Source organism: Microcaecilia unicolor, chromosome 2 (assembly GCF_901765095.1).
Source record: "Microcaecilia unicolor chromosome 2, aMicUni1.1, whole genome shotgun sequence".
NCBI lineage: Eukaryota > Metazoa > Chordata > Amphibia > Gymnophiona > Siphonopidae > Microcaecilia > Microcaecilia unicolor.
The window spans coordinates 150,855,051-150,878,305 of record NC_044032.1 but is presented as its reverse complement, the minus strand read 5'-3'; the positions used below and the strand labels follow the sequence as shown (position 1 = coordinate 150,878,305).

Below are 23,255 nucleotides of genomic sequence, written 5' to 3'. Positions count from 1 at the left end.
TTCATTTGGAAAGAGTAAACAAGCAATTCACTTCTACCTGTTCCATTCCACTCATTATTTTATAGACCTCTATCATATCTCCCCTCAGTCATCTTTTCTCCAAGCTGAAGAGCCCTAGCCTAGGGAAGTCGTCCCATCACCTTTATCATTTTCATTGCCCTTCTCTGTACCTTTCTGAATTCCACTATATCTTTTTTGAGATGCGGTGACCAGAACTGCACACAGTATTTGAGATACAGTCGCACCATGGAGCGATACAAAGGCATTATAATGTCCTCATTTTTGTTTTCCATTCTTTTCTTAATAATACCTAACATAGAGGGGCATTTTCAAAAGAAAAGTCTAAGTTGGAATTTGGACGTCTTTGTAAAACGTCCAAATTCTGAGGCGGGGAAAATGTCATTTTCGAAAAAAAGATGGACATCCATCTTTCGTTTCGAAAATCCTTGGATTTGGACGTCTTTGACTTTTGGCGATTTTTGAAACCAAAGACGTCCAAGTCTAAAACGTCCAAATGCAAGCCATTTGGATGTGAGAGGAGCTAGCATTTGTAGTACACTGGTCCCCTTGACATGCCAGGACAGCAATCGGGCACCCTAGGGGGCACTACAGTAAACTTCATAAAATGCTCCCAGGTACATAGCTCAGGGTACAAGATAAGGGAGGACAGGTGAGATGTGTACCTGGGAGCATTTTTATGACGTGCACAGAAGTGCCCTCAGGGGAGACACATTGCTCTCCTGGGATGTCTGAGGACCAGTCTACTAAAAATGCTGGCTCCTCCTACATCCCAATGGCATGAATTTCTAAGTTTTGCACATATTTGTTTTTAAAAAATGGACCAAAAAACAAAATATCGAAAGCACAAAACCTTGTTCAAAATGGTATTTAAAAAAAAAAAAAAGATGTTTTTCTTTTTCGAAAATGACTTTCTTTCCTATTTGGATTTTGGACATTTTGTGCAAAACATCCAAAGTCAGACTAAAGACGTCATATTGAAAATTTCCCTCCATGTAATCCAATAATGTAATCTTTATTCATTAAAATCTTCATAAATGTTCTTTAAAAACTTTATTATCATTCATCCCTACTAGCCTAAAAACCATTCACTCGGCTCCCTCAAAATAATCATTCCTATCAATATCAAGGGAACACTACCATGAATATGAAACTTAACTGTATGCATTTTGAGGGAGCCGAGTGAACGGTTTTTAGATTAGTAGGGATGAATGATGAATGTGTTTAAAAGTTTTAAAAGAACATTTATGAAGTTTATAATGAATAAAGATTTATATTATTGGATTACATAGTTATTTGTGTTTTATGCCTAGAAATAGTTGTGACTGTATTGAAAATAGTAGGTTGTGATGCATGTTCATTGTGGATATCCTGAAAAGCTGACTGGCTTGGTGTGTTCCAAGGACTGGATTGAGAATCCCTGCTCTAAAGGCTATTTTTAACTTGTGTACGTTTTTTTTCTAGTGGGGATTAATAAAAATAAAAAGTTTTGCTTTTACACTAACAAAAAGAAACACCAGCTTTCCGGCCTGTGGAGGCCTTTTGTGCAGATGGGTTGGCGTTTGATTAATCTTTACACTTTGCTTGCTTTCCTGTTTTTCAGTCTAAAGAACCCGTTTTGACAACATCCAAAACTGTTCTGGCTACAGTTCTCAAGTCGCCCAAGGGAACAGCAGTTGTCAGTGGACTCATTGGCCTTTCCAGAATAACAAACTCGACTGCCAGACACCTTCAGCCTCAGCTTACAAACAAATTTGTAGAGCTAAATAGCATGTCAAATTCTTTGTTGAAAACTCAAAACATTCATGATCGGCCCTTTAATATTCTGGTAAGAGTCATTCCTATTATCAGTGATGCCAACGTATGAGTAAACTGAAATCTTTGCCTGTGAAAAAGTAATTCAGTTACAGTAGGAAAATGTGATTTTACTAACATGGATAGAACAGTTATACAAACTATAACCTTTCCTGGCTTTTTACTGCCTAAAGGTTTATTAAAAATCACAGACAAAAGCAGATGCTCAGTAGTGGCATTCAACAGTGTTATGAGTGTCACAGAATATACATGTTAGAATATTGTCAGAGACTGAACATGCCTGGTAAAATCAGACGAACTGCATTATAGTTCTGAGTTAAGTTTTTAGATATTAAACTGGGTCACTGCAGCATGTAATAATGTCAAATTATACTAAACATTTTAGGAAGGACGCTCAGTCTTCCACCAGCCACCACACCATAGCAGTCCTCCCTTACTATCCTCCCAAGGACTCCAAAGCCCCCAGCCTCCTTCCCCTCTTCTCCAGTGGTTACCAATTCCACCTCTCCCCCCCCCCCCCCCCAAAGCAACTTTGAGTAAAAAGACATTTCACTTACGCTCGACCAGTTCTTTCTCCTCCTTTTTTTCTTTTTAGCTCTCTTGGGGGGGGGGGGGGGGGGGGCAGGATGAAGGATACAGATAAGCACATACAGCATACCTTCAAGGGAGTGAAAGAGGGAATCAACTCAGGCTGTCCATTCTCCTGCTCACTGTTACCAAGCTGCCTATTCTTCTCATGGGGTTGGTGGTGAGGGCAAATTCACTCCACACCCGGAAGAGCGAAGAGCAGCCTGCTTGCCTCAGGGCTTGGAGCAGACTCATAACCCACTCTCTTTATGGGGGAGGGTGTTTGGATTAACCTGTACTTCTCCGGCGGGGAGGGGGGGGGGGGGCAAAATTGACTGTCCTGCTATTCTGCTTCAACACATTCTTTCCAGGAAGAGGGGGACGGGGAACTGGACCTCTACCACCAGCTCTCCTGACTGATGCCTCCTTCTCAGCCTTTTATAGGGCCCTGGCCAAAATTGGCTACTCTCTTTTGCAGTGGAACAATCTTGATATCAGTGTCTCCTGCCTCCACCCTAGGCTACGCATATTGGGCAGCTGCCCTACTTTCCCTCTTGGCCAAGCAGAAATATACAAGTGACACTACATCATTAAAAATAACTTTCAGGTTCACCTTCATATGTTGCCTATGAATTTCAGAATGAAACCCTCTTTAGCACAATGCAAGTATTAAGAGCACTAACAGTACATGTGATAGACTGAAATTATACCCACTAAACCATGCCTTACGAGTGAGGTTCATTCTTTTCTCGGTATGTGCAAAACAATTTCTTTTAGAGACACAATCACGAGTGATCTTGCTTTCAAAATCTATTTTTAAATCAGATTTTAATGCTTAGGACAGTGATTCTTGACCCTCTTTAGAGGCACATCTAGCCAGTCAGGTGTTCAGGATATCCACCATAAATATGCATGACAAATTTGCAGGTAATAAAGTGCAATTCTTTCACATGCATATTCATTGTGGCAATTCTGAAAACCCAGCTAGTTAGTTGTGCTTCCTTTTCCACCTTTACCTCTAACTTGCAAAGCTGACACATGGGAATTAAAGCAGACATGTCAAGGCTTTCACAAAAGGTAGCCTTCCTCATAAGTACATATATATAAGTACATAAATATTTCCATACTGGGACAGACCAAAGGTTCATCAAGCCCAGCATCCTGTTTCCAACAGTGGCCAATCCAGTTCACAAGTACCTGGCAAGATCCCAGAAACGTACAAAACACTTTATGCTGCTGATCCTAGAAATAAGCAGTGGATTTTCCCCAAGTCCATTTTAATAATGGTCTATGAACTTTTCCTTTAGGAAGCCATCCTAACCTTTTTTAAGCCCTGCTAAGCTAACTGCTTTTACTACATGCTCCGGCAACGTAGTCCAGAATTTTCTCAGATTAGTTTTAAATTTACTACTTAGTAGCTTTATTGCGTTCCCCCTAGTCCTAGTCTTTTTGAAAAAAGTAAATGTTCCACTCCTTATTATTTTATATACCTCTATCATATCTTCCCTCAGCCACCTTTTCTCCAAGCTGAAGTGCCATAGCCACCTTCAAGGCTGACAATCAGCCTTTCAACCATGTCCTAGTTGTTCTATCTTTTGATTATATCTTTTTGGACATCTATCAGAATTCAATGTTTAATATGACTGGTCCGATATTACGTAACAGTCTTCCTCTGTTTTCAGAGTTGGAGCACTCACACCAGAAATTTAAAGCCTTTTTTAAGGCATACTTGTTTCAAAAAGCATTTGCTTGATTACTTCTCCCTGCTGCTTTGCTGCTGACCCTTTTAGATTGCATGTTAGGCATGGGAGAGCTTGGAAGCACGGTACAGAATGACATGTTCTTTTCGCCCTTTCCTATATGAAATTGAAGTTGTCTCCTCTGATTTCTTTTTATTATTCCTAATGTACACTGCCTTGATGGCTTCTCTCTAAGGTGGTCTATCAAATAAAATGGAACTTTGAACATACCTACATGTAATGTTTAAAATTGTGGTGCCAAAAATTTTCAATTTCTTTGTTATAACCACTAAACACCTTAAAAGCATCTCATTCGTTGGTAGTTCAATAGGATGAGGGTTGTAGGAGAAGGTATTAGAACATGGAGGATGATCATTTTATTTTCAGTACTGTTTTGCAACTCAGTTTTGAAGTTTGTACATAGCAGGGTTTATATTAATGACAAAAAACGTGTATATCTGCTAATGCCCCAATCTATCAAACAAACAGATGAAAAAACTCCACTGAGGGAAAGCACCAGGCATCAAACATCAAACAGTAAAAGAATCTCTCGCAGATGGCGTCCAGGAAAAATCGTTATTTAACAATAGTCTTCAATAATAATAAAGGGGACCCAACACAACTTGTGTTTGGGCCCTAACGGCCTGCAATCAGGGGTCTAAAAAATGATAAATAATCCATCAGCCACCACATGGACCAGTCTTCACATATGTTTTAAGTTTATTCAGAACTTGCTATACCATATGTCAGGAACCATCTAGGCGTTGCAAGAGATAACATAGCTGAAAGGAAAGAGAGGGAAGTACAATGTGCGACATGAAAGAGACAGGACAGCAACAAGTCCCGAAGAGAGAGCAAGTTTCCAAGTTTGTTTAAAATTTCCTATCCCGCCCTCTGGAGGACCATCAGGGCAACTTACAATCTATCAAAAACAATAAGGAAAAGGAGAGTGCTAAAAATGAGGAGAAAGAAAAAGTGACAAAGAAAGAACAGGAAAGAAGGGATGAACTACAATAAATGCAAAAGGAAGTGGGTAGAGAAAAAAACATGAGGAAAGGAAAAAAGTTCCGTAAAAAAAATCAGGACACATAGGACTGCAGCATCAGTTATCATCAGCATCTACAAAAAGATATGTTTTAGCTCGGTCTGGCTTTCCTTAGATCAGTACAAAATTGTATTCTGGTATATGTGAGCAGAATTGTCCCTACCTAAAACAAACAGACAGAAAGGATTACAAAAAAAATCAATAGACTAAGATTTGAGCCAGGTCCTCCTTTTATCAATATTTAAGATAAAGGGATACAATCAACCCCTACTTCATGGCCAAAGCTCTTACTACTAAAAATCATTATGCTGGGCATTAGAGGGTTACATATACCCTGTCTGTTGCCGTGAAAATACTATTTCCTACCACTGCCCACAAGAGAGCACTCTTGCATAATCTGTTTGTGCAGTTCACACAAATGGTTTCAAGTCTAGGGATGTGCATTCCTTTGAAATGACCTGGAAAATGTCAATGACAGAAAAACACCTGAAAAAAAAACATTTTTTAGGGGGGGGGGTTGTCCTGTGTGGTAATTAATGCACACTCTTTGGAAACAATGACAATATTAGTGAATAGTGAGCATTATTTTTCAATAGCACATGCATGCTATCAGAAAAAAGTGCACACATGCATGTACGCATGCACGACATGGAAAAATAAACAAAATGAAAATATTTTGCCTGCACACCCCTAGTTCCAATTGAACAAATTGTGCACCATGGTGAATTCGACTCCCCAGTTCACAGATAGCTCAAGGAAGCTGATTAAGAACAGTTGATAGTGTCAAGAAAAAAATATCTAAAAAGGTAAAAAATGTTACTTCTCAGTTGTTTTTTTTATAAGAAAATTGAAATGTATTTTTAAAATGCCCATAGAAGGTAATACTTCTGGGGAAATTCTACACAATTGCATAATGCAGAATTGTCCTCGTGCACAGAATTTGCTCAGCAGCTTCTTCAAAATGTGGGGAAATGGGGAAAAAAGCAGTGTGAAAGGAAGTACTGGGGTCCCTGACACATAGAATTCACTGTTATCCTCCAGACAACTGTATTCTTCTTGCAAGACTTGTGGTGTCTAGAGGGTGCTTCTGGAAAGGAAAATATTACCTATGATCATAGTCAAAGTGGTTTACATATTATATACAGGTACTTATATTGCACCTGGGGCAAAAGAGGGTTAAGTGATTTGCCTAGCATCACGAAGATCTGCAATGGGAGTTGAACCCAGTTCCCCTGGTTCTCAGGCTGCTGCACTAACCATTAGGCTACTCCTCCATATTCCTTTATAGAATTCTAGTGTAGCAGTGTGACTGTGAGAATGTGGTAAAAGCAGTTAGCTTAGCAGGGTTTAAAAAAGGTTTGGCTATCTTCCTAAAAGAAAAGTCCATAAGCCATTATTAAGATGAAAAATCAACTGCTTATTTCTAGGATAAGCAGCATAAAATCTGTTTTACTCTTTAGGGATCTTGCCAGAAACTTGTTACCTGAATTGGCCACTGTTGGAAACAGGATACTGGGCTTTATGGACCTTTGGTCTGTCCCAGTATGGTAATGCTTATTTTCTTATGTAGCAATGCAAATACAATTTAGACACAACTACTTGTCATAGATTTTAGCATTCTAAAACTTACATGTGTAACTGTGGGCCCTGCCCATGCTCCACCCATGTGCACACCTACCTTCCAAATGCACACCATTACATTTAGGTTCCATTTTATAGAATAGTATGTAGCCAGGATATTGACATTTACATGTGTATGTGCCAGTATTCTGGTCTTTTTTGTGCATTCTTGGTGTCTAAACATTAGCTCCATCTTTATAGAATCACCCCCATACAGAGACATTTTATAAAAGTCATTTTCAAGCACATGCGACCTCTTATAAAATGCAGACTGGTGTACAAGTGCATGCAATGATATGATGATATGTACTTTGCTGGTAAGAGTGCACAGGGATGGAGTTTTAGCAGAACATGGGAGAACGTAGCAAGTATGCACATAGATTATAAAATATGATAATCTAAGTGCATACTCTGGAATTTGTTGCCAGAGAATGTAGTAAAAGCAGTTAGCTTAGCTGGGTTTTAAAAAGGCTTGGATGACTTCCTAAAGGTAAAGTCCATAGACCATTATTAAAATGGACTTGGGGAAAATCCACTGCTTATTTCTAGAATAAGCAGCATAAAATGTATTGTACTGTTTTGGGATCTTGCCAGGTACTTGTGACCTGGATTGGCCAATGTTGGAAACAGAATGCTGGGCTTGATGGACCCTTGGTCTGTCCCAGTATGCCAATACTTATGTACTTATGCGTGGACTACATGGAGTTAAGAGCAGGTATAAATGTCCATGCCTGCAAGGTAGACTTAATTTTTTCTATTTAAACTAGGATTTTATAAATACACTTAGGTGACTATATATATGTGCCTTAATGAAATAGGCTCCTATTTGCCCTCTTAAAGCAGGTATTCTCTTTTAAAAGCTTAGAGTTTGAGCACTGTATAGCTCAAACTCACTGACAGCTGCATAGGGCAGAGGAAAAGATGACTACAGTGTCAATCAGGAGGAGAAGAGGTCAAAGGTAAGGACGCAGCTGGTAGATCTCACATTTTCCACTCATCTGTGATCTTCAATCCTCACAGACTTCACAGAAGTCCCCTTGAACAAAGAAACCCTCATACAAAAAACCATGGCTTGTCTATAAAAGATGCACTTATATAAGAAGTGTTTCTTGTGTGTGTGGCTTACAGTTCTAATTAATTATCACACAATGAAAATTGTTATATTGCATTCTGATACATTTAAGTATCCAGAATATAAAAACAGTAGACAGAATTTTAAAACTTTTTGTAAAAAATTAAAAATCTTTCCTTACACAAAGAATACCTTGAGGAATAATGTCATATCTACCTACTGCCAGTTAAAGATTTTCCCATTTTGTGTCACTTGCCCTGAGGATTTTTAAAATGTTGCCCAGGACTTAGACATCTTTTCCTTTCAAAGGGATGAAGTATTACTTTTACTAGAAGTCAAAGTCAGCATCTCTTTGTAAAAGTGCACATAGCATGATGTCTAAACATTTACAAGGCCATATTAATGTTAACAGATATTAAAATTTTCAACACAATAAGAACCATAAAATTGCAATCCATACTCTTTTTTTTTTCTTTCAGGATAGAAAGGGTTCTCTCCTGCAAGCAGTCTCTTTCCCAGCTAAGACAGCCTTCACCAGCTTGCTCTATGCTTTGTATGCTGTACTGATTTATGTGGTAAGTTAGCATTATGGTGAATAGTAGACACTGTTATGTAACAGAGGGAGGGAGTTATCAATGTGGGCAATCGTTAGGATGGCTTATTTTACCACAAGGTCTCATTGCATAAAATGGGACCCTTTGCTAAAATAGCACGACTTGTGGTTAAAATAAATAAATAAGCATGAAAACATCTTAACGGTAGCCCATGTTGATAACTTCCCCTCAGAGAAATATTAAAGAGCATGATTTTCAAAGCAACACAGCAGAGCTCCATAAAGCAGCAGGTACCTGCTCTGTCATGGAGTTGTGTTTTCTGTGGGAACTTGACACCAGATCAGAGGGCCTGCTATAGCTATAGTGTTACTGGGCTGTAATGTGGCTGTAGCAGTACTCCTTGGATCTTGATCTGACTCAGCATGGCCCATCTTATCTTTTCATACAAGGATCCATCAAGTTCAGCATCTTATCTCCGACAGTGGCCAGTTTGGGTCAGAAGTACCCAGCAGATCCCAAAAAGTGAATCAGTTTCTTATAACTCATATCTGGGGATAAGCAATGACTTTTCCAAGCGCATTCGGCTAATAATTTCTATGGGCTTTTTCTCTAGGAACTTGTTCAAACCTCGTTTGAACCCCATTATTTGAGTCAACTTGCAAAAAAGTCCAAAAATCAACGTGGAGGGGCCTTTTCGAAAGGGACGTCCAAGTTTTGATGAGGATGTCCTCGCAAAACGTCCCGATCCAGGGGCGGGGAAACCCGTATTTTCGAAACAAGATTGACGTCCATCTTTCGTTTCGATAATACGGTCAGGTACATCCAAATCCTGAAATTTAATTGTCCTTAGACATGGACGTTTCTGATTTTCAAAACCAAGGATGTCCATCTCAGAGACGACCAAATGCAAGCCATTTGGTCATGGGAGGAGCCAGCATTTGTCGTGCACTGGTTCCTCTGACATGCCAGGACACCAACCGGGCACCCTAGTGGACTTCATAAATTGCTCCCAGGTACATAGCTCCCGTACCTAGTGTGCTGAGCCCCCAAAACCCCACTACCCACAACTGTACACCACTACCATAGCCCTTACCAGTGAAGGGGGCACCTAGATGTGGGTACAGTGGGTTTGTGGTGGATTTTGAAGGGCTCACTGTTTCCTACACAAACGTAACAGGTAGGGGGGGATGAGCCTGGGTCCACCTGCCTGATGTGCACTGCACCCACTAAAACTGCTCCAGTGACCTGCATACTGCTGTGATGGACCTGAGTATGACATCTGAGGCTGGCAATCAATATTTTTAAAGATATAGTTTGAGGGGGGAGGGGTTTAGTGACCACTGGGAGAGTAAGGGGAGGTCATCCCCGTTTCTCTCCGGTGGTCATCTGGTCATTTCGGGCACCTTTTTGTGCCTTGGTAAGAAAAACACGACCAGGTAAAGTCGTCCAAGTGTTCGTCAGGGACATCCTTGTTTCTTTCGATTATGGGTCGAGGATGTCCAAGTGTTAGGCACGCACAAGTCCCGCCTTCGATACGCCTCCAACACGCCCCCTTGAACTTTGGCCATCCCTGCGACGGAAAGCAGTTGGGGTAATCCAAAATCAGTTTTCGATTATACCGATTTGGACGACCCTGGGAGAAGGATGTCCATCTTCCTATTTATGTCAAAAGTTGGGTGTCCTTCTAAGACATAAGCATCGCCACACTGGAACAGACCAAAGGTCCATCTAGCCCAGCACCATGTCTCCGACAGTGGCCCATCCAGGTCACAGTCACCAGATAAGATCCACGTAGCAAAGTATTTTGTACTGCTTGTCCCAGGAATAGTGGATTTTTCCCTACGTCCATTTATAACATTCTATGATCTTTTCCTTCAGGAAGCCGTCCAAACCTTTCTTAAACTCTGCTAAGCTAACCGCTTTAACCACATTCTCCGGCAACGAATTCCAGAGTCGAATTATGTGCTGAGTAAAGAAAAATTTCCTCTTATTTGTTTTAAACTTACTGCACTCCAGCTTCATCGCATGCCCCCTTGTCCTAGTATTTTTGGAAAGCGTAAACAGACGCTCCACATCTATCTGTTCCACTCCACTCATTATTTTATATACCTCTATCATTTCACCCTTCAGCCGCCTTTTCTCCAAGCTGAAGAGCCCCAGCCGCTTTAGCCTTTCCTCACAGGAAAGTCATCCCATCCCCTTAATCATCTTCTTCGCCCTTCTCTGCACCTTTTCTAATTCCACTATATCTTTTTTGAGGTGCGGCGACCAGAATTGAACACAATACTCTAGGTGTGGTCGCACCATGGATCGATACAGTGGCATTATAATACAGTCATTTTTGTTTTCTATCCCTTTCCTAATAATACCTAACATTCTATTTGCTTTCTTAGCTGCAGCAGCACACTGAGCAGAATATTTCAACGTATCATCAATGATGACTCACTGGTCCCTTTCTCATTCCATAACTCCTAACGCTGAACCTTGCATGATGTAGCTATAGTTTGAGTTCCTCTTTCCCACATGCATCACTTTGCACTTGCTCACATTAAACGTCATCTGCCATTTAGACGCCCAGTCTCCTAGTCTCGAAAGATCTTCCTGCAACTTTTCACAATCTTCCCGCGATTTGACAACCTTGAACAACTGTGTCATCAGCAAATTTTATAACCTCGCTAGTTACCCCCACCTCCCGGTCATTTATGAAAATGTTAAAAAGCAACGGTCCCAGCACAGATCCCTGAGGGACCCCACTAACTACCCTTCTCCATTGCAAATAGTGACCATTTAACCCTACTCTCTGTTTCCTATCTTTCAACCAGTTTTTAATCCATAACAATACACTACCTCCAATCCCATGACTCTCCAATTTCCTCTGGAGCCTTTCATGAGGGACTTTGTCAAATGCTTTCTGAAAATCCAGATACACAATATCCACCAGCTCACCTTTGTCGACACATAAAAAGTAGCACACGTAAAATTATCTTGTTGGGCAGACTGGATGGACCGTGCAGGTCTTTCAGTAGATTGGTGAGGCAAGACTTCCCTTCACTTAATCCATGTTGACTTTGTCTCATCAGTCCATGCTTTAGAATGTGCTCTGTTATTTTGTTCTTAATGATAGTCTCTACCATTTTGCCCAGCACTGACGTCTGACTCACCGGTCTATAATTCCCCAAATCTCCCCTGGAGCCTTTCTTAAAAATCAGTGTTACATTAGCAACTCTCCAATCTTCCGGTACCACGCTCGATTTTAAGAATAAATTACTTATCTTTCGAAAATGAGCCCAATAGTGATTTCCAAACCAGAAAAACATTTGTTTCACAAATGGCCCATTTGCTAAATGTTTTTATGCTCAGTGTGCCTTTTTGGACCATTAAAAAAAAAACGTCCAAGAAGGGGCGACCCTAGAGGGCACTGCAGTGGACTTCACATGAGGTCCCATGTACACATCTCAAAATTACCCCCTTATATTGATTGTATGTTGAGCCCTCCAATACCCACAGAAAATCTACTGTACCCAACTGTAAACGTCTACAATAGCTCTTATGTTTGCAGATATCACATATATGTGCGTACAATTGATATTTCATCAAATTGTATCGGGTCCAGTGACCCGAAAGATTCTTTCACAACAAAACCCACAAAGAAATGTGACAGTGTGCAGGCAAGCTGAATAACCCAACTAGGAAAACAAACAGAAAAGACCTGTGCAAAAACGATTTCTCTGTAACTTGTTATTATAATCTCTATGGATGCGGATGAATGAAAAGTATCTAAAAATATTAATTGTTTCCTGAGACTGATGCGAATTGTTGTTACTTTAAGCAGGTATAGCGGCTTGCATTTCAAAACCCACCTCTCTATTTTCTGCTAACTTCACTAAAAGCTAACATGGAATGGAATTCGTTGGGTTTTGTTTTTGTTAATACCTCAGACAGATATATACTATTTGACACTTTGCTAAGTAACACTAACAAGTTAACATTTTTCAGTAAAAGTTTCCTATTTTTTATAATATTTTTGAGCTAAAATGTACATTAAAAAGAGGCTGGCTTTCTCCTCGCCCTAATCTCCGAGATTTTTCCTGTGCTGGTACTTGAAGATCCCTTATCCTTCCTCTAATGCCCCTCCCCCCCCCCAAATAAAAATACAGACCCACAAAGAAGGTTGGAAAACTATTTTATATAAATTTAAATATGATTTAGGGCCTTGTTTACTAAGCAGCGTTATAGGTGCATTAATGTTTTTAACGCACGTTAACCATGTACGTGCCTACAATATCCCTATAGGTGCCTACTACTAAAGTCCCAGATGTCTCTCTCTCTCTAGTTTAGCCAGTGTGAGTGTACATATGTTTGTATATATGTTAAATATCTTAGACCAGTTTTACATGCACAGTAAAGCTTTTGTCATTTGTCACTATATCGCATACCTGTGCTAAGCAATTGTAGTGGTGCTTACATTAGTCGCCCCCCCCCCCCCCCACACACACACACAAACCACCAAATCGGCACTGCTTAAATGCCCTTAGCACCTAATAAGTAGGCATAAGATACATTTGCATACACTGGTGTCACAGTAAGCAACCATCTATCATGCCTATTCATTAGGGATATCCTGGAAATCTGAATGGCTAGAAGGGACCGATCTGAGCACCACTGGTTTCTATCCATTTGTTATATAGATGTGTCTTGTGTAGCATTTCTTTCATTATAGCACATCAGTCTTAACTAGTTTTATTAATTATCCTCTGAAATTGACTGAATTGGTTCTTTAACCATTTAAAATTTCACTGTAAAATTTTTGCAGAAAATAAGGGCAACATCTTGTTATTCACACTTCAAGATACTATCTATATAATAATTTGTACCTCAAGGTTCCCTGGCTGGCTGTCTGGGTTTGTAACATCTTGATGACGTCAGCTCGCTTCCAGCGTTCCCTTCCCTCTCATTGTCCCGCCCTCGCATACAGACGAAATGTCAGAGGAGGGCGGGACACTGAGAGGGAACACTGGAGGCGATGTTACCTCAGCCTGCCTGCCGCCGCTCAGATGGAGGGGAGGACAGAATCACAGGACATCGAGGGGAGGGCAGAGGAGAATCGCTGGGGAGGGCAGACTCATGGGACACAGATGGGAGGGCATGACACAGGACAATCGCTGGACATGGATGGGATGAGAGGAGAGGAGAGAATCGCGGTACACAGATGGGAGGGCAGGGTGGTGGAGAATCGCTGGACATGGAGGGGATGGGAGGCGAGGGGAGAATCGCGGGACACGGATGGGAGGACAGGGCAGAGGAGAATCGCTGGACATGGAGGGGAGGCCAAAATCGCGGGACACGAATGGGAGGCCAGAGTCGCGGGACACGGAGGGGAGGGCAGGGGAGAGAGGAGAAATTGCTTAGACGAGAGCCTTCCTAGGGCCCATTTCATTTTTGAAGAAACGGGCATTGTTGCGCTAGTACATACATAAAACAAAGCCCAATGCTCTCAAACTTATTTGCTTATGCCTTAGACCAAATTCATGCAAATATATCTCAAGCACATCTACTGTGGCTATGCTGAACCCAAAACTTGTTTAGGAAACATGAGAAACTAAAAAATGAAATTCTAATAATAATTTTTATGTATTTGAATAGACACTGTACATTAACCTTATGGTGGCTCTCATGAAGAACCTTACTGCAGAAGAAAAGTCCTCCATGGGGAGAAATAGTGATGGTTTGAGAAGCAGTCGTACAATTTCCTCACCAAGTGCCACTGACGCAAGATACTACGGATCCCCCCTACAGAAGCAGACTTCATCTCTAGGTCTCAGAAAAGCATGCCGTGACACCAGTATTCAAGTTATACATTCTGTGTTTGATGGGCAAGCTGAAGAGACTGAAACAGGGATAAAAGAAGTGGGAAAAGACAAACAGGAGCAGATCATAAGTACACAAACCCAGTAGGCTTGTTGCTGTTTTCCTTGTCCATTACACATTTTGTTACATTTTGTCTTTATTTTTACTATATAAAAGAAATAATTTGCCATACGATTACATCATTCTGAATGCCTTTATTTTTTCGTGCATGCCTAGACATCAGACAAAAATTAAGTCTGATGTAGCTTATTTGACTTTTCATTGGTAGGGCAAGGTGAGGTACATTCAGGTACAGTCCCCAGAGGGCTTATAATCTGGGGGCCTCATGTCCTAATCACGTTTAATGGGTTAGAATGTGTTACATGTGATTTCAAACTACGTCTTATTTAACATAAGCCTCTTATTCTCTATAGGGCCTATTTACTAATAACACATTAGTAAATTAAGGGCCGACGCATGCCATTTTATGGCTGCACGATGCAGAGAAGCGTTTCACACAGAAGATAATGCTAGTGGAGGAGTGGCCTAGTGGTTAGGGTGGTGGACTTGGTCCTGAGGAACTGAGTTCGATTCCCACCTCAGGCAGCTCCTTGTGACTCTGGGCAAGTCACTTAACCCTCCACTGCCCCATGTAAGCCGCATTGAGCCTGCTATGACTACTACTACTACTATTTAGCATTTCTATAGTGCTACAAGGCATACGCAGCGCTGCACAAACATAGAAGAAAGACAGTCCCTGCTCAAAGAGCTTACAATCTAATAGACAAAAAATAAATAAAGTAAGCAAATCAATTAATGTGAACGGGAAGGAAGAGATGCGGGTAGGTGGAGGTGAGTGGTTATAAGTGGTTACGAGTCAAAAGCAATGTTAGAGGTGGGCTTTCAGTCTAGATTTAAAGGTGGCCAAGGATGGGGCAAGACGTAGGGGCTCAGGAAGTTTATTCCAGGCGTAGGGTGCAGCGAGACAGAAGGCGCGAAGTCTGGAGTTGGCAGTAGTGGAGAAGGGAACAGATAAGAAGGATTTATCCATGGAGTGGAGTGCACGGGAAGGGGTGTAGGGAAGGACGAGTGTGGAGAGATACTGGGGAGCAGCAGAGTGAGTACATTTATAGGTTAGTAGAAGAAGTTTGAACAGGATGCGAAAACGGATAGGGAGCCAGTGAAGGGTCTTGAGGAAAGGGGTAGTGTGAGTAAAGCGACCCTGGCGGAAGATGAGACGGGCAGCAGAGTTTTGAACCGACTGGAGAGGGGAGAGGTGACTAAGTGGGAGGCCAGCAAGAAGCAGATTGCAGTAGTCTAAACGAGAGGTGACAAGGGTGTGGATGAGGGTTTTGGTAGAGTGCTCGGAAAGAAAGGGGCGGATTTTACGGATGTTGTAAAGAAAGAAACGACAGATCTTGGCAATCTGCTGGATATGAGCAGAGAAGGAGAGAGAAGAGTCAAAGATGACCCCAAGGTTTCGAGCTGAGGAGACAGGGAGAATGAGAGAGCCATCAACAGAAATAGAAAACGGGGGGAGCGGGGAGGTGGGTTTGGGGGGGAAAATGAGAAGCTCGGTTTTGGTCATATTTAATTTCAGGTGGCGTTGAGACATCCAGACAGCAATGTCAGACAAGCACGCTGAAACTTTGGTTTGGATGCAAGGTGAGATATCAGGAGTAGAAAGGTAGATTTGGGAGTCATCAGCATAGAGATGGTAGGAAAAGCCATGGGATGAGATTAATGAACCAAGGGAAGAAGTGTAGATAGAAAAGAGGAGGGGACCAAGAACAGAACCCTGAGGTACGCCGACAGGCAGAGGGATAGAAGTAGAAGAGGATCCACCAGAGTGAACACTAAAGGTACAGAGGGAGAGGTAGGAAGAGAACCAGGAAAGGACAGAGCCCTGGAATCCAAGTGAGGACAGGGTATCGAGAAGTATGCTGTGATCGACAGTGTCAAAAGCAGCGGAAAGATCAAGAAGAATGAGGATGGAATATTGACCTCTGGATTTAGCCAGTAATAGGTCATTGGAGACTTTAGTAAGCGCAGTTTCGGTTGAGTGGAGAGAGCGAAAACCAGATTGTAGTGGGTCAAGAATAGCATGTGAGGAGAGAAAATCAAGGCAGCGGCGGTGAACAGCACGCTCAAGTAATTTGGAGAGAAAAGGAAGGAGGGAGATGGGTCGGTAATTAGAGGGACAAGTAGGGTCGAGTGAAGGTTTCTTAAGGAGAGGTGTGACCACAGCATGTTTAAAGGCAGCAGGGACAGTCGCAGTGGAAAGTGAGAGGTTGAGAATGTGACAGATAAAAGGAATAAGAGCAGGAGAGATGGCATTAAGAAGGTGGGTGGGAATGGGATCAGAGGAACAGGTGGTACATTTTGAGGAAGAAAGGAGAAGTGTAGTTTCCTCAATAGTAACTTCAGGAAAGGAGGAAAGGGAATGAGAGGAAGGAGAGAGAGGGGAACGGACTAGTGGAGGGAGAGGTGGTGAGGTAGAGAAAGCAAGGTTTATCTTTTCAACCTTGTTGTGAAAGAATTCAGCAAGGGTCTGAGGAGAGAGTTCAATGTGGTGAAGAGAAGTCGAGGATTAGAGCCAAGAGAGTTGGTCAGTTGGAAATAATAATCCTGTTTGGCACGTGAAAGAGCAGATTGGAAGGAGGTCAGCATGAACTTAAAGTGTAAGAAATCAGCAAGGGCCCGAGATTTCCGCCAGAGGCGTTCGGCGGAGTGGATACAGGAACGTAGGTAGCGGATATTAGAAGTCAGCCAAGGTTGGGGTTTTGTACGCCTTACAGGGCGGGTCATCAAAGGTGCAAGAGTGTCTAAGGCAGAGGATAGAGTATTGTTGTAAGAAGAAACAACCTCGTTGACAGATGTGGATGGTGCCACAGTAGAGAGGAGGTTTGAAACATGGGAGGATAGAGATGAAGGGTCAATATCGTGAAGATTCCTAGATAAATTAGATAAGATAGGACGGGACTGGGAGGGAGGAGATTTAAGTGTGAAAGTTATAAGATGGTGATCAGAGGAGGGAAGATCAGAGGCAAGGAAACTAGAGGGTGAACAGTTGGAGGAGAAGATGAGATCAAGACAGTGACCATTTTGATGAGTGGGGGAGGTGGAGCATAGTTGGAGATTGAAGGAGGACGTTAAAGCGAGTAACTTGGAAATATAAGAGTTGGAAGGATCATTAGCAGAAATATTAAAGTCACCAAGGATGAGAGAGGGGGAGGAAGGATCATGGAAGAAGGCAAGCCAGGCATCAAAGTCACTGAGAAAGGATGAAAGGGACTTATCAGGGGTACGATAAATGACTGCTATTCGAAGAGGCAGAGGAGAGTAAAGGCGGATAGAGTGGACTTCAAAGGAGGAAAAACTGAGGTGGAAGAAGGGGTTGAAATCTGGAGGAGGGAGAGAGAAGTAGTCCAACACCGCCCCCACGGCCAGCAGGGTGAGGAGTATGTGAAAATAGATAACCGCCATGGCACAGGGCTGCGACTGAAGCAGAGTCATCAGGGCAGAGCCAGGTTTCTGTTATGGCGAGCAGATGGAGGTGACGCGAGATAAAGAGGTCATGGATATAGGCGAGTTTGTTACAGATAGAGCGGGCATTCCATAGGGCGCAAGAGAAGGGCAGAGAAGAGGAGGGGAGTAGAGAAATAGAGATGAGGTTAGAGAGGTCGTGGTGAGATCTGTAGAGTTGGGATAATAGTTGGTGAGGGGGGCCAGGATTGGGATTGATGTCACCGGCTGAGAGTAAGAGAAGGAGTAAAAGAGAGCGGAGGAGAGTAGGAGAGGTGTGGCCACGAAGGCGAGAGGTATTTAGGTGGAATGGGGAAGGCAAAATGGACGGAAGAAAGAGGCGGAGATTAAAAGCCAAGAGGGAGGAAGAGGGTAGGAGAGAAGGTGAGGTGATAAAGTCGATGGATGGGCAGTGAGTTCCTGTAGCGGAGAGAGGTAGGGGGTGAGGGAAAAGATTAGGAAGGGACAGGGCTAGGAAGAGAATATGAATAGGGGCCATAAATGACTGAGGTACTTTAGCAAGATTAGATGTAAAGAGAGTGGGAAAGTGCGGGGTACAAATGTAACAAAAATAACAAAAATAAAATTTGTAGAACACTGACACAAAGCATATTTAAATAGTAATACGTTATTAGCAGCCAGGCTGATATTCAGCAAAACACACTTCGAAAGTGCCAAACCTCCCAATCAAAGAACGGATCATCTTCAAAATCTGCACCTTAGTCCACAAAATCATATATGGCGTTGTCCCAGGATACATGACAGACCTTACTGATCTACCAATAAGAAACAAAGTCAGACTGTCAAGATCCTAGCTAAACCTACACTACCCAAATTGCAAAGGACTGAAATACAAAACAACTTACGCATCCGGCTTCTCCTACATAAGCGCACACCTATGGAATGGCCTCCCAAAAGCCCTGAAAACAATCCACGACCACCAGAACTTCAGGAAATTACTAAAAACCAACCTCTTAAAAAAAAAAAAACCTACTCCAACGACTCTCACGTAAACCTCTTCACCCAGCAACACAGCATGACTTTGATCGTACTGGGCAACTCGCAATCTTCATCCTTCCCGACCATCCACATATACCTCATACGATCACATTTCAACCTTGTACTTATCAACCGACTGGGCAAACGCCTTTGACGGTACTATGTAAGCCACATTGAGCCTGCAAATAGGTAGGAAAATGTGGGGTACAAATGCAACAAATAAATTAGCTGCTTAGCCCCAATGCAGAGATGCACACAGAAGATTTTAAGGGCAAGCACAATGCAGTAGTTAAACACCAGGTCTGAGGATTAGGGTCTTAAACATCAAGACATTTTTGCAAGGCTTGTGCAAGACATTTTTGCAAGGCTGTACATCATTCCGGCATATGTGCACAGCACTAGCTGCCCTCGAATACGGCTCACAGGGCCCTCTGATTAGGGCACAAGTTCTGCATTCTTCAAATTTGCATGATTACCTTACTGCATCAGCAGGCAAAACATTCTCATTACGTTCATGTTAGAAGCAGTGCAGTCCACCATCAGCATTGGACAAACATGCAGCTTTCTGCATCAGCCACAAGGTTACAGAGTGTGAACTTTATTTGGCCAAAGCTACAAGCACTAGCAGCAGAATTTAACCATCGCCTTCCTGGTTCTCATCCTGTTGGTCAAACCACTAGGCTACTCCTCCATGGTCCCAGGCCATCAGTGTCAGAAAACAAAAAAAAAAGGGGAGAGAGAAAAAAAGGCTGAAATCAAACCCAACAAGGTAGACCCTGGTCTTACTACTACTTAACATTTCTAGAGCGCTACTAGGGTTACGCAGCGCTGTACAGTTTAACAAAGAAGGACAGTCCCTGTTAGAAGCTTACAATCTAAAATTCTGATTTATGCAGAAAATGATCAGCAAAACACAACCATTTCAAACAATAACCTTACCATTACTGTAGCTGCTTCTTTCACTTTTAGAAGCCCATGCCTTGGTTTAATATTTACCTTTATTTTTTGGTTCAGCAGGCTCTCCCTGCTCCATTATATCCATGGTTGAAATCAAAAGTGCCCTTTAGTAAGGGTTCAGTTTCAAAAGCCTGCATGCATACCTACCTGTGTGAGGAGGGCTCCCTAATTTAAATTCTTTTCCCCCATCCTGCCACTAGAGGGGTTATCTCATAACAGGCTTGAGTAAAAGGAATATTCATGTATACCTGGATAGGTTGCCTCCATATGTTACATCTTACAAACTCAAGAAGGAAAGCTGGCTTTGGCATGATGCAAGTGCTATGGCATCATTAGCAGTAAATTTGAAAGACTAAGATCAAACTTCTCATATTACTACTACTACTTAACATTTCTAGAGCGCTACTAGGGTTACGCAGCGCTGTACAAATTAACAAATAAGGACAGTCCCTGCTCAGAAGAGCTTGCAATCTAAAGGACAACATGTCAAGTTGGGGTAGTTAAGATTTTCTGAGAAGAGGTGTAGTGATTAGGTGCCGAAGGCGACATTGAAAAGGTGGGCTTTGAGCAATGATTTGAAGATGGGTAGGGAGGGGGCCCGGCATATGGGCTCAGGGAGTTTGTTCCAGGCATGGGGTGAAGCGAGGCAGAAAGAGCGGAGCCTGGAGTTGGCGGTGGTGGAGAAGGGTACTGAAAGGAGGGATTTGTCTAGAGAGCGGAGGTTACGGGTGGGGACATAAGGGGAGATGAGAGTAGAGAGGTAAGGAGGGGCTGCAGATCGAGTGCATTTGTAGGTGAGTAGGAGAAGCTTGAACTGTATGCGATATATGATCAGAAGCCAGTGAAGTGACTTGAGGAGAGGGGTGATATGAGTATATCGGTTGAGGCGGAAGATAAGACGTGCGGCCGAGTTCTGGATGGACTGAAGGGGGGATAGATGGCTAAGTGGGAGGCCGGTGAGGAGTAGGTTGCAGTAGTCAAGGCGAGAGGTAATGAGAGAGTGGAAGAGAGTTCGAGTGGTGTGCTCAGAGAGGAGGGGCGAATTTTGCTAATGTTATAGAGGAAGAAGCGACAGGTCTTGGCTATCTGCTGGATATGCGCAGAGGAGGAGAGGGAGGAGTCGAAGATGACACCAACGTATTCTCACTTGGGAGTGATGTTCACTACTCTACTGGGGCCCTTTTATCAAAATTGCAGTAAGCACTAACACGTGCTTACTTCAGTTTAAAATGGCATGCCATGGGGCATGCTGAGACATCCCGTGGTACTTTTGACATGTGCGCGTACTACGTGCGCACTAAAAAATAAAATTAATTTTTTTGCTGAGGTGGCATGACTGGGGGACGGCCACTGGATGTATTTGTGCTAATCATATTTGATCTATTCTTACTGTACACCGCCTTGAGTGAATTCCTTCAAAAAGACGATAAATAAATCCTAATAAATAAATAAAAACAAGGTACCTATGTGAAAAAGTGTCTGTTTTAGAAAGGCAAAATAGATGCCTATGTGCCTTTCCCTAAGAGCACAAATTCTCTCGCACAGATTCACACCTGCTTCAAATGTATGTGTATTCTTATGTTTGTACACATAAATTCAATAAAATATACAAGTACCTTGCAACTCTACCCAAATTACACCTACAGGAACACATACTTAGAATATAAACGTAAGAACAGCCATGCCGGGTCAGACCAATGGTCCATTTAGCCCAGTATCCTGCTTGGAACAGTGGCCAATCCAGGTCACAAGTACCTGGCAGAAACCCAAATAGTGGAAATATTCCATGCTACCAATCCCAGAGGAAGCAGTGGCATTTATATGGACATGCAATTTCACAACAGCCATTTTCTAAAATACTTTATATATCCCCCCAGAATGACCCATCCCACAGCCCGATTTCCTCCAGAACAGAATACGAATGCGCTCTCCATCAATTGTAATTCTAAAACAGGGCATCTAATTTTTGGCACCAAAAAGGCATGTTTGGAGCACAGGACTGCAACCCAGTCCTCTGGATACACCTATCCAGTTAGGTTTTCAGGATATCTACAGTGAATATGATGAGATAAATCTGCATGTACTACCTCCATTGCATACAACTCATACATATTCAATGTATGAAAACCTTACTAGTTAGGTGTGTCCCAAGGACTGGGTTGAGAACCACTGGTTTGGAGCCTATTCAACAAAGGAAAGTAGGCATCTAATTTCCTTTATAGAATACCAGCATCACAGGGCAAAAACATGCACATATTTTAGACAGTTCTAGGTCAGTTCCCATCTAGCACAATTCCCACCTATAACCCAAAAAATACAAAACACACTAGGACAAGTAAATCTCCCTCCATTTCTGCTTTCAGATCGTTTGGGAGGGGGGGCAGTACCTCTTCACACCCTCCCCACATCATTATCTTTTACACATCCCTTTCCCCTTCCAGACATGCCGTTCATGTGGAGGATTCTAAATGTCATAAATAATAAATAAATACAAACTGCAGTTCGGAGGGTGGCACACCCCCCCAAACTAGGTTTCAACCTAATTCAGCCCCTCAAAATGAAAAGTTATTTCATTATTATATGTCCTCTGTGTACATCCAGATGCTTCTCTAACCTCCTTGGTTCCAGACGCCGTATACTGTACAAGTACGGTATACTTCCTCTGTGTACAGGGATGACAGCTGAACAGTGTGGAAACTCACTGACTACCTCTCAATCTAACATCCTTGTTCCAGACGTCATATACTGCTCCTGTTCTCAATCTAACTTCCTTGATCCATATGTTGTCAGTGTCTGAAAAGCAACACACCGCCAGGACTTATGGGCCCGATAAAAGAAGCTACAGTCGGTTAAAAAAAAAAAAAGGGCTAGGGAGGGTGGGAAATGACCAGAGGAGAGGGGGGGGGGGGGGGGATCTTTGTTGGGAATTGTCCTAGGTGGGAATTGTCTCGGGGGGGGGGGGGGGGGGGGGGATTGGTGGGCAGGAACTCCCATTTTAAACATCACGATTTACACCAGCCACCCTTACATTACTAAAAGATGTGTAAACTGTTTTCTATAATCTAGTGCTAATAAAAACAAATAAAGCAAAGTGGACTAATACAGCAAACACACTACTTTATCCCTAATTTAGTGAGTAACTGTGAGCCTTATCCATGCTCTGTCCATTTATACGCCCACTTTCAAACTGCCTAGAGTAGCAGCCTAGAGGTTAGTGTGGTGGGCTGAGATCCTGGGTTCAATTCCCACTGCAGCTCCTTCTGACTCTGGGCACATCACTTAACCTCCACTGCCCTACATACAAGAGACACCTCAGATTGTGAGTCCATTCAGCACAGAGAAAGTACCTGCATACAATAAATGTAAACCGCTTGGACTATACCACAGAAAAGTGGTGTATCAAATCCCAATACCCTTAAGTGCCAACACATTTAGGCATCATTTTGTAGAATAGCATATTCTCATATGTGCACATATATACCAGTATTCTGTCATTT

The 23,255-nt window shown here is 42.4% G+C and overlaps 1 protein-coding gene across 1 annotated transcript in view; it reads left to right on the top strand.

Annotated features, from left to right (window-relative positions):
* SPATA9 (spermatogenesis associated 9) overlaps positions 1–14,385 on the top strand; it is a 54,111-nt gene extending 39,726 nt beyond the window's left edge. The window contains exons 3-5 of the mRNA XM_030191946.1: positions 1,622–1,846; positions 8,356–8,451; positions 14,074–14,385. Of these exons, the coding sequence (XP_030047806.1) occupies positions 1,622–1,846; positions 8,356–8,451; positions 14,074–14,385 (633 nt within the window). The remainder of the gene's footprint in view (positions 1–1,621; positions 1,847–8,355; positions 8,452–14,073) is intronic.
* Positions 14,386–23,255: the final 8,870 nt, after the last annotated feature.